The sequence below is a fragment of the Rhinopithecus roxellana genome, chromosome 19 (genome assembly GCF_007565055.1).
Source record: "Rhinopithecus roxellana isolate Shanxi Qingling chromosome 19, ASM756505v1, whole genome shotgun sequence".
Classification (NCBI taxonomy): Eukaryota; Metazoa; Chordata; class Mammalia; order Primates; family Cercopithecidae; genus Rhinopithecus; species Rhinopithecus roxellana.
This window is the reverse complement of record NC_044567.1, coordinates 61,158,161-61,174,214: the sequence shown is the minus strand read 5'-3', so window position 1 is coordinate 61,174,214 and position 16,054 is coordinate 61,158,161. Positions and strand designations below refer to the sequence as shown.

Sequence of the window (16,054 nt, the reverse complement as noted above, 5' to 3'; positions counted from 1 at the left end):
TTCGGCGAGTCCCCTAGAATAGGGAACTCTGACTTTCCCTCTTGGCTTTTTTCTCCTCTTAAAGATCCTCCCTCCGTGGGTGAGATGAACCCAGATCCCCATCAAACAGCAGCTCGGGCAGGATGTCTCACTGATCCTTATTTAAGAATCAGCTCCTTCCCCTCTCCTCCAGATCTGTAGAACTGGCCAGATTTGTTGCAGATGCCAACAAAATCTGCAAAAGTAGTGACCTAACCAGGGTGAAGAATGAGCTGCAAATCTACGGTAAAAACTGGATGTGCTAGGAGTTTCAATTCTTTGGATAATCAACATGTTTAAAACACTGGAGAAAAGAAAGACTTAAAGTCATTTCAAAATGTCTGTTCATACCTGAGACCGCGCCTATCTGCAGCTAACGTATCTGCAGCATTGATTCTGGAATAGAGGTGAGGCAATGGAGGCTTAGGGAGACAGGCAGAATGTGGCAGGCTTTCACCTCTGTTCCCACCGGGGTCTGCCAGGCTGTGATCCCCCAGCCCTGGAGCCACCAGCCCCCCACTGCAGAGCTCTCCTGACGCCTCCCCTCTGTGGCCCAGGAAGAGCATGTTTGGCCCTGGGAACTCTGATTTGGGTTGTTCTGGTGTCATCAAGGGTGTGACCTTCTTAAAGAGCATCTCCTCATCAGCCCTTCTCACGTTACCTGCAGGGAACGGAGGACAGAGGTGACTCCGAGAGGGGCCGTCTGGGCTCTTGGCCAGGCTGACAAGAGGCAGAGTCATGGTTGTGGGACCAGAGAGAACACACAGCACCTGACCTGGTCCCTTCCTCACTGCCACTCCCCTCCTGGCGAGGGCGAGGCATAGGGGTGAGCACGGCCAGGCAACCAGCTCAGGGATGGTACCTCTGAGGCAGCCAAGCACCTGGGGGCATTTCTGGTGTGGAGAGCAGGGCGGAAGAGAGAGGCTGGCCCACGTGGTGAGTCTTCTGCCCCCCCTGGGGCTTTGGTCGGGAATCCCAGCTGCTCCTCTGCCACAGCAGGAGGCCTCTCAGGCTCCAGATGCCTTTGGTTTCTATTAAAGAAACGCAGCTTGTATTTGCACTAATTAAAAACCAAAATGGAAAAAGGAGGCAGGAACCCCCGAAAGTCTGTTAGGCTGGAAACTGATTCCCGTAGTGCCTCAGGTGCTCATCCGCCACAGACAGGTAGGTTGCTCTCATGCTGGGAGAATACTGCCAAGAGAGAAGAGAGGGGATGGTCAGAGCTGGATCAGCCAGGCACTGCACCAGCAAAGGTACCGGGGACTTCTCAGAGTGGAACTGGGCCGGGTGTCTTAGGGAATGAGGGAAACCCGGCCATGCCGGGCCATCATCTGGCTCTCAGCCTCAAATAAAAAATACACACACAGACCAGCTGTCCTCCAATGTCCACTCCGCCCCAGCACCCAACCTGTCCCCTCACACTGAGGGCAGCATCAGGGTCCACCAACTCATGGAGGAACAGTCAGCAGCCAGCAGGCTGGGGGCAGAGGCCCAGAGACTCAGAGAGGCAGGTTCAAATCCCAGTTGTGCATCTTACCCCCTGACCTTGGCTTAGGTTCTCCAGCCTTTTCTAACCTCAGTTTCCCTACCTGCAAAATGGACATAAGAGCACCCAGCTCTTACATTGAAAGGGTGAAATTATGAGGCCGGGCGCGGTGGCTCATGCCTGTAATCCCAGTACTTTGGAGGCCGAGGCAGGCGGATCACAAGGTCAGGAGATCGAGACCATCCTGGCTAACACGGTGAAACCCCGTCTCCACTAGAAATACAAAAAATTAGCTGGGCATGGTGGCGGGCGCCTATAGTCCCAGCTACTTGGAAGGCTGAGGCAGGAGAATGGCGTGAACCTGGGAGGCGGAGTTTGCAGTGAGCCAAGATTGCGCCACTGCACTCCAGCCTAGGCTATAGAGTGAGACTCTGTCTCAAAAAAAAAGAAAGGGTGAAATGATATGGAGCAGGGAAGAGCCTTAACACAGCTGCTCTCAAACTGGGCTGCTCGCCAGAAACACCTGGGGAGCCTAAAAACATCCCGATGCCCAGGCCACACCCGCTAGTATATAGATATGTATATTTTTGTTGATGCAAAATGCACATAACGGTGGTGACTCATACCTGTAATCCCAGCACTTTAGAAGACAGAGGCAGGAGGATCGTTTGAGCCCAGGAGTTCGAGACCAGCTTGGGCAACATGGCAAAATCCTGTCTCTATCAAAAATACAAAAAATTAGCTGGACATGGTGGCATGCACCTGTAGTCCCAGCCACTCGGGAGGCTGAGGCAGGAGCAGAAGGTACTTGAACTCAGGAGGTGGAGGTTGCAGCAAGCTAAGATCACACCACTGCACTTCATCCCGGGCAATGGAGCGAGATCCTATCTCTTAAAAAAAAAAAAAAAAAAAGCACGTAACATAAAACTAAGCTTTTTTTTTTTTTTTTTTTTTTTTTTTTTTTTTTTTTTTTTTTTGAGGCAGAGTCTCACTCTGTCGCCGGGGCTGGAGTGCAGTGGCCGGATCTCAGCTCACTGCAAGCTCCGCCTCCCGGGTTTACGCCATTCTCCTGCCTCAGCCTCCCGAGTAGCTGGGACTACAGGCGCCCGCCACTTCGCCCGGCTAGTTTTTTTGTATTTTTAGTAGAGACGGGGTTTCACCGTGTTAGCCAGGATGGTCTCGATCTCCTGACCTCGTGATCCGCCCGTCTCGGCCTCCCAAAGTGCTGGGATTACAGGCTTGAGCCACCGCGCCCGGCCAGAACTAAGCATTTTAAAGAGCTATCAGTGTTTTTAGAGCTCTTTAAGCAACTCCAGTGTGCATTCAGGTTGGAGAAGCAGTGACCCAGTACAGAGTAGGTGCTCGACAGACCTTAGTTACTCGTCCTTGGCAGTGGAGAGGGCCTTTCACTCGATACCCTGCACACAGGCTACCTGGGGATCTTGTCCACAGGACCTGAGATTCTGCACTTCTAACAAGCTTCCCGAAGCTGCCACTCTCCTGACCCAGGGAAGTTTCAGGGGTCCAGGCCATTCACATCAGGGAGAATGAAATGCTTCCACTTGGGCTGGGGTCGGGGAGGAGGGAGCATGAGGCTCTTCGACCCAGTGGGTCTCAACCAGGGGTGTTTTTGCCTTCCAGGGCATTAGGCAATGTCTGGAGACATTCTGGTTGTCACAACTGGGGACTGGAGTGCCACTGGCATGTAGCAAGTAGAGGCCAGGGACGCTGCTAGACATCCTACAACGCACAGGAACCATCCACCAAGAATGACCCTGCCCATCAATAGCACTGAGGTTGAAGAAGCCCGCCTCAGAGCAGTGGTTCTCCAAGCGCAATTTCCAGGGCAGCAGCATCAGCTTTACCTAGGAGTATGTCAGACACGCACATCTCCGGCCAGGCGCGGTGGCTCACGCCTATAATCCCAGCACTTTGGGAGGCGGGGGCAGGTGGATCACCTGAGGTCAGGAGTTCGAGACCAGCCATGTCAACATGGTGAAACCCTGTCTCTACTAAAAATACAAAAAATCAGTTGGGCGTGGTGGTGGGGGCCTGTAATCTCAGCTACTCGGGAGGTTGAGGCAGGAGAACCGCTTGATCTTGGGGGGTGGAGGTTGCAGTGAGCTGAGATCATGCCACTGCACTCTAGCCTGGGCAACAAGAGTGAAACTCAGTCTCAAAAAAACAAAAAAGGCACATCTCCAGGCTCCAACTCAGATTTTCTGAATCAGAAACAGGGTGGGTCCCTCAGGCGATTCTGATGCATATGCAAGTATGAGACCCTCCTTCTTTTTTTTTTATTTTCTTTGAGACAGAAACTCACTCTGTCACCCAGGCTGGAGTGCTGTGTTGCACTCTTGGCTCACTACAACCTCTGCCTCCTGGGTTCAAGTGATTCTCCCTGCCTCAGCCTCCCGAATAGGTGGGATTACAGGCACCCGTCACCACGCCCAGCTAATTTTTGTATTTTTAGTAGAGATGGGGTTTCACCATGTTGACCAGGCTGGTCTCGAGCTCCTGGCCTCAAGTGATCCACCTGCCTTGACCTCCCAAAGTGCTGGGATTACAGGCATGAGCCATTGTGCTGGCCAAGACCCTCCTTCTTAAAGCAGTATTTCCCAACTTGAATGATAATAAGTTTGCTAAACTTAGAATCTCCCAGGCTCTTTCCCCAAGATATTCTGTTTCTATAAGTCTGAAGAGAAGTCTCAATATCAGTATTTTTAACTGCCCTGGGTCATTTTTGTTCACTCAATTTTAATTGCCCTGGGTCATTTTTGTTCATCAAGTCCAGGAAACAGGGCCTAAAAGGATAGGAGAGATTATTCCTTGAAGGTAGAGCTGGGCGAAGAAACATTGCCAGCAAGGGACAGGCTGTATATCCCGATCACCAGGCGTGACATCACCCACCCAGTGAGATCCCCGGACTGTCCTAGAGAGGCCGCTCGGCAGAGGGAGGAGTTTATCCACTTCTCGAACTTGCTCAATCCTAAGGAGTGTTTAGAGCAGGCACCCCGGGGAGGGTGGGGCGCAGCCAGCTATGCTGTCTTTACTGGGGCAGACACCCACATCCTCCACGCTGTGGGGTTCCTTGGTCTGCAGCATCATTAGGTGTCTCTCTAGGTCCCTTACCAGGCATGGAGGTGGAAGGGTCTTCCCAGGGCAGGCTGAGCTAGGTGGGACTGGGCAGTCAACTTGGCCAAAGCAGTAAGTGTTTCTGGGCAGGTCTTAAATCTAGGGAGGAAGGGTTTTCTGTCCTTGAGCTTTGCAAATAAGGTCAGTTGCTGATTATCTCTGCTAACAGCAGGACGAGTGGCCTGGATCTTTCAAACAGAAGGTAATCCGAAAATCATTTTTATTTGGCATCACAATGCATAGAGTAATTCTTTTTTCACAGCAGATTCCCCCTAATTACGTTGTGCTTAGATTAATATTAAAGTCAATCTGCATTCCTGGGGCCATAGCAGCTGGTGGTTAGAAAAAGGAACCCGGGAGGCTTCTGATTAGTGAGAGAAGCTAGGCTGGGATTTAAAAGGTGCTGACTTCTAGGCGGGGCATGGTGGCTCATGCCTGTAACCCCAGCACTTTGGAAGGCCGAGGCAGGTGGATCACTTGAGGCCAGGAGTTTGAGACTAGCCTGGTCAGCATGGCGAAATCCCATCTCTACTAAAAATGCAAAGATTAGCCGGGCGTGGTGGCACATGCCTGCAGTCCCAGGTACTTGGGAGGCTGAGGCATGAGAATTGCTTGAACTCAGGAGGTGGAGGATGCAATGAGCTGAGATTGCGCCACTGTACTCCAGCCTGGGTGACAGAGTGATACTCTGTCTTAAAAAAATAAGAATAAATAATAAATGGTGCTGACTTTGAATACAGGTTCAACCAGCCCACTTCCGAGGACTCCAGGAAGAAGAACAACATGAGGCCGGGGCTTGTGTTGGTAAAGCTGCGGGGACAACAGGTGAGGTGCTCCAGGCAAAAGCACCAAGGTGGTGGCGCAGGAGTGAATGACAGGGGCATTGGTTTCAGCAGGCTTGCTAGTGGGTCCAGACCAGGGACGCTGCTAAACATCCCACACGCAGAGGACAGGCCCCATTACCCATGGACATTTGGGGCTGCACCAGGCTTTGTGGTGGGGGCTCCACCCACTAATGTCAATAGCATCCAGCCCCCTTCCCCAGCCTCCAAGTGTGGTAATGAAAATGCCTCCAGACATTGCCACATGTCCCCAGGGGAGAAAACTGCCCCTGAGTGAGGCCCTGCTCTACACTGTGGCTCAAATGCCAACTATTAAATAGAACTTTCTGGAATCCCCTAGGGCGGCAGCAAAGACAGCTCCTTCTTTCTGGTCCCAAAGCACCTTGTAGCACTTTCTACAGGCAGCCTTCTTGAGTGCCCCTTCTATAGACTGGAACTTCCTGAAGACAGGGACTGGGTCCCACTTGCTCTTTGCTTGGGTCTGATGGTATGATTTTCACCAAGCGCCATGACCAGGAAGCTGACTCCCTGGGTGCCTGTGCGTGCACTTTCTGGGTCCTCAGGGCCCAGGTCTATCACGCTGGTCCCAGGTACTCGGGCTCCAGTGCTTCTGCTTTCCTGATGGATGTCCCCTTCCAAACTACCTGGGTGAGGGCAGTGAAATGCCTGGCCCGGCCAAATGAAGGGAGACGCCTGGCTCCAGAACCCTTCCGCCCACCCTGTGGCAGACTTCTGGCCTTTGATTCCCATTGTCCTTTCTTATAAATGCCACAGCTCTGGCCGGGTGCAGTGGCTCATGCCTGTAATCCCAGCACTTTGGGAGGCCAAGGAGGGTGAATCACCTGAGGTTAGGAGTTCGAGACCAGCCTGGTGAAACCCTGTCTCTGCTAAAAATACAAAAATTAGCCAGGTGTGGTGGTGCATGCCGGTATATCCCAGCTAGCATGCTGGAGGCTGAGGGAGGAGAATCGCTTGAACCCAGGAGGTGTTGTAGTGAGCTGAGATCACACCACTGCACTCCAGCCTGGGCAGAAAAGTGAGACTCCGTCTCATAAAAAATAAATAAATAAATAAAATTAAATTAATAAATGCCACAGCTCTGTGGAGGTGGGGTGGAAGGAAATCACAAATAACAGCTCCTTGTGCTACGGCACTCACTGGATGCTTCACACGTATGCGCTGATAACAATCAGTTTCCCCAATGCACACACCACCGAGGAGGAATGTGCTAGTATTCCCACACCCATTCTATAGATGGGGAAACTGAGGCACAGAGCAGCAAAGTGCTTGTCCAAAGTCACAGAGGCCATAAGCAATGAGCTGGGATTTGAACCCAGGCATGTGGCACTGGGGTCTGTGTCCCTGAACCTCGGTGGTCACTTCACTGTCTGTTTGCAGCTCTTTGTCTCAGCCAGTATTTCTGAGTCCTTTGGATACTTCTCTGGGATGAGATAGCACGGTCTTTTGCTTCTCAACCTCCCACCCTGAGCTACTCCCCTGAGGCTGCATCTCAGGTACCCTGGCTGGAGGTGGTGGGGTGGACAAGAGGCACAGACCCCACTTGGGCACAGTCCTAGGGACATGGGGAGCTGAGACGGATTGAGGAAGGCTGTTCGGGTTCAGCCCTCCCAGACCCACCACCACAGCCCACCCACCCTCCAGCCCAAGAAAGACCAAGGATTAAGGTAAACAGAAATCTACAAAGAAAAACACTTCCTTAATTTTCTCTGGTGCACAAAGGGAACGAGACCCCCTCTCTTCTTGCAGTATTCCCTTTAGAAAACGTATCACTATAAATAATTTCTGTCTTTTGAGATGTCTGCAAACCTTCTTAAAGGCTGAATATGGCCCTTGCCAGTGTTACAATCCAGGGATGGTTTCTTACGGCCTGGGAGCCATCTCTTGGAAGTACAAACATCAGGAAGACAGCACCTCATCTCCTTCTCAGTGACAGTTCACTTAGGGGCCTGGCTCCAAGTTGTAACTATCTGATTGTTATGGAAATAGGAGTCTTATTTTTCCTCTGGATAAAGGCAATTAGCTGGCCAGTTGCGGTGGCTCATGCCTGTAATCCCAGCACTTTGGGACGTCGAGGCGGGCGGATCACCTGAGGTCAGAAGTTCAAGACCAGCCTGGCCAACATGGTGAAACCCCATCTCTACTAAAAATACAAAAATTAGCCAGGTGTTGCGGCACGCACCTGTAATCCCACTTACTTGGGAGGCTGAGGCAGGATAATTGCTTGAAACCTGGGTTGCAGCAAGCCGATATTGCACTACTGCACTCCAGCCTGGGCAACAAAGCGAGATTCCGTCTCAAAATAAATAAATAAATAAATTGGGCTGGGTGCGGTGGCTCAAGCCTGTAATCCCAGCACTTTGGGAGGCCGAGATGGGCGGATCACGAGGTCAGGAGATCAAGACCATCCTGGCTAACACGGTGAAACCCCGTCTCTACTAAAAAAAATACAAAAAACTAGCCGGGCGAGGTGGCGGGAGCCTGTAGTCCCAGCTACTCGGGAGGCTGAGGCAGGAGAATGGCGTGAACCCGGGAGGTGGAGCTTGCAGTGAGCTGAGATCCGGCCACTGCACTCCAGCCTGGGCAACAGAGCGAGACTCCGTCTCAAAATAAATAAATAAATAAATAAATAAATAAATAAATAAATAAATAAATAAAGGCAATTACTTAACCAGGACAGCCACCCCAATTAGCAAGTGTTAGATTAAGGTGGACTACTGTGACAGTGTCGTTAAGTCCTTTTGCTGGATGACAGGTATGCAGTGGGCTGTGTCTTGTTCCTGCCTGGTTAGGGGAAGGAGTGAGATTTCTTGTGTCTTTGCAATCTCCTTAGCAGACTGCCTGGGATACCCGTGACGGTCTGGTTTAGTGCGTATTCAATTACAGAACTGTTTCATTTTTTTCTGCCTTTGGGGACAGGATTCACTTGGGTTAGCAGGAGGTTTTGTCTTTACGTATTACCCCAACAAGGAAGGGCCAGAGCCCCAATTACCGTAGGCGGAGGGGAGGCTCTCCCGATGAGTGGCACGTTCTCGTAGCGTGGGTTCCTACCAAAGAGCATGGCTTGGTTCCTGTGGGGATGAGAGGAGAGCTCAGGAGGGGATGGTGTGGGAGTGGGGGTGTGTGCAGATTTCTACAGGAGAGTCCTATGGGTGAGCACATGGGAGGCAGGGGATGGACCTGAACCACAGATAGAGTGGAGGAGGTGTGGTGGGCAGATATGGAGAAGAGCACCTTGGGAAGCCTGGGGACAAGTGGCTGATGGGCAACGAAGGCTGAGAGCAGCATGGCCTGGAGAAATGCAGCTTCTCGGGCCTGGGACCTGTCCCATCAGCTTGTGGCAGAGGCTGCTGACATCGGTGGGTTCTTCCCCCAGCACATGTGGGTGTGAAGGGGTGACCAGATGCTCCCAGGGGGCTTTCCCTCCAGGCACCCTGTGGCTGTAGTGGGGACCACGGGTGGCCCTGGATGCCTTCCTCCCCGCACCTGGCGCTGTAGACCCCACCCAACATGCTGTCCAGGCAGTGCTACCCAGCCTGGGTGTGTGAGCAGGCCATACATGTACTCGGAGACAGGCGCGTTGGAGATGGTCTGAGCAGGGGGCTGCAGGCTGGTCTGACTGCCCAGGCCACTGCTGTAGCTGCAGAAGCTGTGAAGCTGTCCCCTCGGGGGATTGTGGGCCGCCATGCGCCAGGCTTGGGGGTTAAAGGGGTCATCATCATCAATGTCGTCGTAGTCTCTGTTTCTAGAACAACGGGTAGAAGATGGCCAGCTGTGAAGGGTGAAGGAGGCTCCGAGGCAGCCAGGTCCTGTCCTGCTTCCCTGCCTTTCCTGCCAGGACTCTCTGGCCATGTGTGTCTCCTTGAGACTCCTTTAAAACACGGTCCCTGGCCTGCCTCCTGCAGATCACTCTGGCCCATTCCTAGCTTCACGACCAGCTCTTCCAGGCTCCCCACCATGCTGACCGTGCGCATGTGGGTCCTCCCTACCCTGCGTCCTCTTGTCTAATCTGCTCATGAGGTGCCTATACACCTTCTGTCCCTTCCCATCTCCTCAAGAGGACTGCAGGCTCCCTGAAAACAGTGACCCCATGTATCCTTCTTGGTATTCCCAGGGCACCCCTCCCAGCACCGGGAACTCTCCTCATTCCAGATCACAAAGTCCTGGTGAGAAGAGAGGAGAAGGGAGGCGAGGCTGTGGCCTGAGGGCTGTCACCACCCTGGGCCCCAGCTCCGGCTCTGGGCCCCACCGAACTCCTTTGGAGCGTCTGTCTGGACTCTTGGGGAAGCTTCTGTAGAAGCCAGCCAGCCTGTTGGGCTGAATGCCCAGGCCCTCTGCTGCCCTCCTCAGTCCTGGGTTATCAGCTAAATCGTAGAGCAGAGGCCCCTGTCTGCTGCTCTCCCAGGAGACCCCCAGGCCGCGGGAGGCTTCCCTCCTCACTAGGCAGCCCACCTGCTGGTGAAGTGCTTCCAGGCCCTTGGCCCCGCACAGATCATGGTGGAGAAGGCGAGGGCGGCCAGGAGGGAGAAGAGGCCAAGGTACAGCAAGCCCTGGAGGCCGTCGTAGCAGGTGCCAGCAAGGGCATCCAGATAGTCCTGGAGGAAGAGGAGGGACATGCAGCTAGTGAAGGAGCAGGGGCAAAGCCTGGGGGCCAGGCTCTCCTCTGGAAGCCCCTCTCCCCTGAGACTGGACCCGGGGTCTCCCGGCTGCTCCCCATCCTGAGCACCTTGTAGCACTATTAAGGATCCACACTCTGGAGCCTAACACAATGGGGCTTCTTGGGTTCACTCTGCAAACATTTGCTGAGCACCTACTGAGCGCTAGGCACTAAGAAGCTGACTCTGAACAGGGCAGATGAGGTTGCAGGGTGGGGAACCAGAGACGGGGGCACTGAAGCTGAGGCCAGGATGGCAAGAAGCAGCACACTTTGAGAAGAGGGGGCAAAGGGGACAGGCTTGGCCTGTTCAGGAAAGAGAGAGAACACAGGCCAGCAGGAGATGGAACTGGAGGGGCCAGGTCATGCTGGGCCTTGCAGGGCAGGAGAGGAGTACGGACTTTTATAAGGGGTCAGAAAGACATCGGAGCGTGTGGGAATGGAAGGGATGTGATCCAATCTAGTTTGCAAAAGGACTGCTCTGGCAGAATGTGTGAAATGGGTGGTGAGGGGGCAAGAGAAAGTGGGAGGAGGCCACTGTCTGCTGGAGAAGCAGGACCGGGTCATGGTGGAAGCCGTGGAGAGAAAGAGAAATGGATGGATTCAGGGTACAGCTCAGAGGAGAGCTGCCAAGACTTGCTGGGGATTAGTGTAGAAGGGGAAGGAGAGAGGAGACAGGGGTGACTGCCATGTTCTTAGCTCTGACGTCAGACTACCAGGATCAAAACCCAAGCCCCCGATGTGCCAAGTCAGGACTCTTCAGTAGGCCACTTTACACACACACACACCACACACACACACCACACGCACCCCCCACATGCACACACACACCACACACGTGCGCACACACGTGTGCACAACACACATGCACACATACCACACGCACACATCAGACATGCACACACCACACACATGCACACACCACACACCCCCCACATTCATACAGGTACAGGCACACACACATGCACCACACACACGTGCATACCACACATGCGCACACACACGCACATACCACACACACATTCGTGCACACACAACAGCACAGACACACCATACACATGCACACAGACATACACATCACACAAGTGCACACACATGCACGTGCGCACACACAGATATAGCTATATCTATGTGTCTATCCATACATGCGCGTGCACACACACGCATGTGCACACACACACATGCGTGCGCACACATAGGTATATCTATGCGTCTATCCATACACACGCGCACACACACACGCACGTGCGCACACACAGATATATCGATGCGTCTATCCATACACACACACGCACACACACGCACTTGTGCACACACATAGCTATATCTATGCATCTATCCATACACACACACACGTGCACACACACATATCTATGCGTCTATCCATACACACACACGCGTGCAAAAACACACACACGTGCACACACACAGTGCTATATCTATGCGTCTATCCATACACACACACGCATGCCAATTTCCTAGGAAATAACATGTGTCTCACAATATAACTGTGAGAACTGGATGACATACTGGATATAAAATGCACAGAACAGGGCCAAGCATGGAGCTGACAGCTATGATGATGACAAAGACTGTCTGCACTAAATCCACCTGGGATGTGAAAGCTGTCCCCATACACTGGCTCACTGCTTGGGGTGGGGGGCTCTCATGTGCTCGCCATGTGTTCCCTGCATCATTGTGTCTGTCTGATATTCCAAGTTCCTGGAAGGAAGACTCTGGCAATGGGATTGGAACATCCATTTGCAACCCAGGGAGACAGATGTGTTGAGCAAATGGCCAGGAGTCTGGACAATGGGGAATAGCCTCCCTCGTATTGGTCAGGGTCCCCCAGTGACCCACAGCCAACCGGATACAACCCTCCCATCCCTGACCCCTGGTCCCCTGTACTGAGTCTCCCTGTCTCAGCCCTCGGAGAAAGGCCAGGCACACCCTCCCTTCCCACTGTCTGGCTTCAGCTCCATTCCTGGGCCTGAAGGGGGCCCAGGCCACCACTCTCCTCAGCCTCTACCGGCTTTTCTCTGGAAGGTGTGGCCTGCTGGGTGCCCTCACACTCTCCACATGCCCCCAGGGCCCCCATGCACCTTGTGGAGCCCTCGGCAGTCCACCATGGCGGTGAGTTGGTGAAGGCTGGACTCTGAGGAGTTCAGCAGGAGCTGGATTGCAAGCAGGTCTTCCTGAAGCAGGAAGAGAGACAGAGACACCGAGGGGCTGTGGAGGAGAGCTGGCGGAGAAAACCACCACAGCAGCTGTGCTCAGGGGCCTCTAGAGACAAGGGTGGGAGCACAGAGAGCCAGCAGCAAGCTGTGCACAGCCTGGCCCTGGGGCTGGGGTAGGGGAAAGGGCTGTCAGGATTCATCTGGGGCTCCCCTCTTCCTGCACAGCTGCCTTACCTCTGCGGTGGAGAAGAGGGGCACGGCAAACTGCAGCAGCCCCGCGACCTGGATCTGCATGGTGGTGAGCGCGCGCTGGAAGGTGGTCAGGGTCTGGGCCAGGAGAGACACAGCCCCACCGTGAGGCTCCATCTCCCAGGAGCCCCACAGCGGCCGAGGGGCCTATGTTCCTGCCCCTCCCACCTGGCTGCAGCTGCACAGGCCTTCCACTTGCAGGAAGTCTCCCCCTACTCCTCTGGCTTCTTGAAAGCTGCACAGTCTTCTCCCTGCTTGCAGCTCAGATGTGGTCTTTGGACCAGCAGCCCTGGCCTCACCTGGGAGCTTGTGAGACGTGCAGAATCTCGGCCCCACCCCAGAGCTGCTGCACAGCATCTACATGGAACCAGCTCCCCACTGAGCTGCACACGCGTTAACCACCGATCTAGAACCCATGACCAAAAGCAAGCTCCCCCCACTGCCCCCACAGTAGCTGCTAAGGAGAGGACCACGGTGAGGCAAGGAAGGCCCTGCCACCTCCGCCATCCTGGTCAGTGGTGGGGCTTAGGGTCAAGGGGGAATGGCTGTGGGCAGGGTGAGGGCAGGCCTCGGGGGGCCGTACCTGCTGGAAGGGGCTGCTTCCACTCTGGCTGCAATACAGGTAGTAGCGAGTCACCTCTGCAGGGCAACAGCATGGCATTAGGCAGCTCACAAATGACCAGATGAGATCTCTACCATCCTTGGTGACCAAGCCAGACCTCCCTCCCCGTCCCTGAGCTCCCAAAGGAGGCAGTTTCTAGGAAATGGCCTAGAGCAAGAGCTGGACTTGAAGTTCAGGGCTGAGGAGGGGTTGGATGGCTGCAGGGCTGAAAAGAGGTACGCAGGGGCACACAGTCTGGCCACCCATGCATCCACAGCAGTGGCCTGAGAGTGCGTTACCTGTGCTGATCTGGCTCTCCGTGATGTTCAGGATGAAGGTGTCAGGAGCCACACAGAAGTCACTGGTGGCCTGAGTGAGGGAGAGAGGGACGGGGTGGAGGAAAGTCAGATACCAGGACATCAGGCCCTGGGAGGAGCCAGGAGCTCATCACCCCAGCCCCTTGAGCTCCCTCCCAGGTGGCAAAAGACAGAGTCTGGAGCCAGCCTCCTGGGTTCAAACCTGGCTCTGCCCCTTCCTAGCGCTGTTACCTTGGACAAGTTACTTATTCTTCCTGTGCCCCGGTTGCCTCATCTATGACATGGAGATGATAATGCTATTCACCCAATGCATGTAAAGTGCTCAGAAAAGTGACTGGGGTGGAGGGCATGCTGTTACTCTTATTCCCAAATGCCTCTTCTGGGACAGACCCTTGGGGGCCAGCATCCTGGGCCCCAGGGCAGCTGCAGGCTGTGTGTGTAGGAGTTCATTACATCATGGCCTCATCGGCTCATGTCTGTTTTACATTTTGTCTTGCGGTGATCAAGTCCTACAGGGACGGGTGGACAATCTATGAAGGCTCCCCCAAACTTTTTCTAAAGAACGAGGTTGGTGCTGAAGCATCTGTGAGTCTTGGGGGTAGGTCCTCACCTGCCAAGACACGGGGTGGGAAGGGCATGGAGCTGAGAGGCGGCTGCCACGTACGAGCTGGAGGGCCTGGCCCCACAGCACAGCCTGGCTAGGTGATTGCTAAGGCCCATGCAGCAGGGTGGGAGCAGACATAGGCCCCAGGAGAGGCGTCAGCAAGTACATGGCCTCTAAGCCAGGCGCACCCCAGATCTGGCCTGGGGTGCTCTGGGGACTGGAAAAATGGGGGGCCTCTGCCTTCTAGAGTAGCCAGGGAGAGCTCAAGTCCTCTGGCCTGTTCCTAGGGGCGTCCCCCTCCTCTGGTGCATGCTCCCTGGGCAGGGGACCCCTCTGAGTGCCCTGCTCTGCCAGTGGCCCTGTCCTCCTTCAGGAACCACTGCCTCAGGGGTCACAATGGAGCATCACTCACTAACTTGCTAAGTTGATAGACATTTATGGAGTACTTCCTTGGTGCCGTGCAGGGTTCTAGCAACTACAGGTTAGTGCATCACAGCACTTACAGTCTAGGAAATGTGTGTATAGCGAGGGTGGGGAATAACATGCCCCTCTAGATACAGAGCTTCCTGAGAGCCCCATGTGCACACGCACACACACACACGCACGCACGCATGCACTTAAGACCCTGGGAGAAATGCTTTATACACAAACCACTAGCATTCATAATACATCAACCTGGCCTATTATTACCTATCAGAGCTGTGGCGCCAGCAGGCCTGGTGGTATGCCCCCACCCCCTGGCTGGAGTGGCAGAGAGTGCAGCCAGGCCCAAGTGGAGGATGGGGAAGTCTTGGGAAAATAAAGAGCGAGGCCACTATCTCAGTTTGGGTCACCCCCGAGAAGTTTGGGAACCAAGAAAGGAGAGGGACAGAGGCTCCAGTCCAAGGCTCCACAGTGACGTGGTCCTCCTGCCTCCCTCCTCCCCCTCCCAGGCCAGGCCTGCTCTTCACACCCCCTGGCCACCCTGGAGCCTCCATCTCCTGGGATAGGTGCATAGGATGGTTTGGGTTGTGGGACTCAGCGAGGAGTCAACTCTCCTATTAATGAAGACAAACACCTGTGTGCGTGTGCATGTACGTGTGTGATGCATATGCACTTGTGTGTATACGTGTTGATATGGTTTGGCTGTGTCCCCACCCGAATCTCATCTTGAATCCCCATGTGTTATGGAAGGGACCTGGTGGGAGGTAATTGAGTCATGGGGGCAAGTCTTTCTCATGTTGTTCTCGTGATAATGAGTAAGTCTCACAAGACCTGATTTTTTTTTTTTTTTTGAGACAGAGTCGCGCTCTGTTGCCCAAGCTGGAGTGCAGTGGCATGATCTCAGCTCACTGCAACCTCCGCCTCCCGGGTTCAAGCAATCCTCCTGCCTCAGTCTCCTGAATAGCTGAGATTACAGGCATGCACCACTATGTCTGGCTAATTTTGTGTTTTTACTAGAGATGGGGTTCTGGCATGTTGGTCAGGCTGGTTGTGAACTCCCGACCTCAGGTGATCCACCTGCCTCGGCCTCCCAAAGTGCTGGGATTAAAGGTGTGAGCCACCACACCTGGCAGATCTGATGGTTTTAAAAACGGGAGTTTCCCTGCATGAGGCCTCTTTGCCTGCTGCCATCCATGCAGGACGTGACTTGCTCCTCCTTGCCTTCCACCATGATTGTGAGGCTTCCCCAGCCATGTGGAACTGTGAGTCCAATTAAACCTCTTTCTTTTGTAAATTGCCCAGTCTTGGGTATGTCTTTATCAGCAGCATGAAAATGGACTAATACACGTGTGCATTACTCATGCCATGGTGCTGGGGATGGCAGGAGAGGGGACAGGAAGGAGGGCACTGAGCACAGTTGGGGCAGGTGGGAGAGGCTGCCCATTAACCCCCCCAGGCGATGGCTGAGCCTGCAGGCAGCTCCTGAGAATGGAGGTGTGGGTCTGAACGGGCGCCCCGTGACCCTAGCAT

At 54.0% G+C, this 16,054-nt stretch overlaps 1 protein-coding gene across 1 annotated transcript in view; it reads right to left on the bottom strand.

Annotated features, from left to right (window-relative positions):
• Nucleotides 1-293: 293 nt before the first annotated feature.
• TTYH2 (tweety family member 2) overlaps nt 294-16,054 on the bottom strand; it is a 50,476-nt gene continuing 34,715 nt past the window's right edge. The window contains exons 7-14 of the mRNA XM_010387687.2: nt 13,480-13,549; nt 13,163-13,218; nt 12,565-12,657; nt 12,256-12,348; nt 9,952-10,094; nt 9,059-9,244; nt 8,492-8,570; nt 294-1,209 (exon numbers count right to left, since the gene is read on the bottom strand). Coding sequence (XP_010385989.2) covers nt 1,129-1,209; nt 8,492-8,570; nt 9,059-9,244; nt 9,952-10,094; nt 12,256-12,348; nt 12,565-12,657; nt 13,163-13,218; nt 13,480-13,549 — 801 coding nt within the window. The 3' untranslated portion in view covers nt 294-1,128. The remainder of the gene's footprint in view (nt 1,210-8,491; nt 8,571-9,058; nt 9,245-9,951; nt 10,095-12,255; nt 12,349-12,564; nt 12,658-13,162; nt 13,219-13,479; nt 13,550-16,054) is intronic.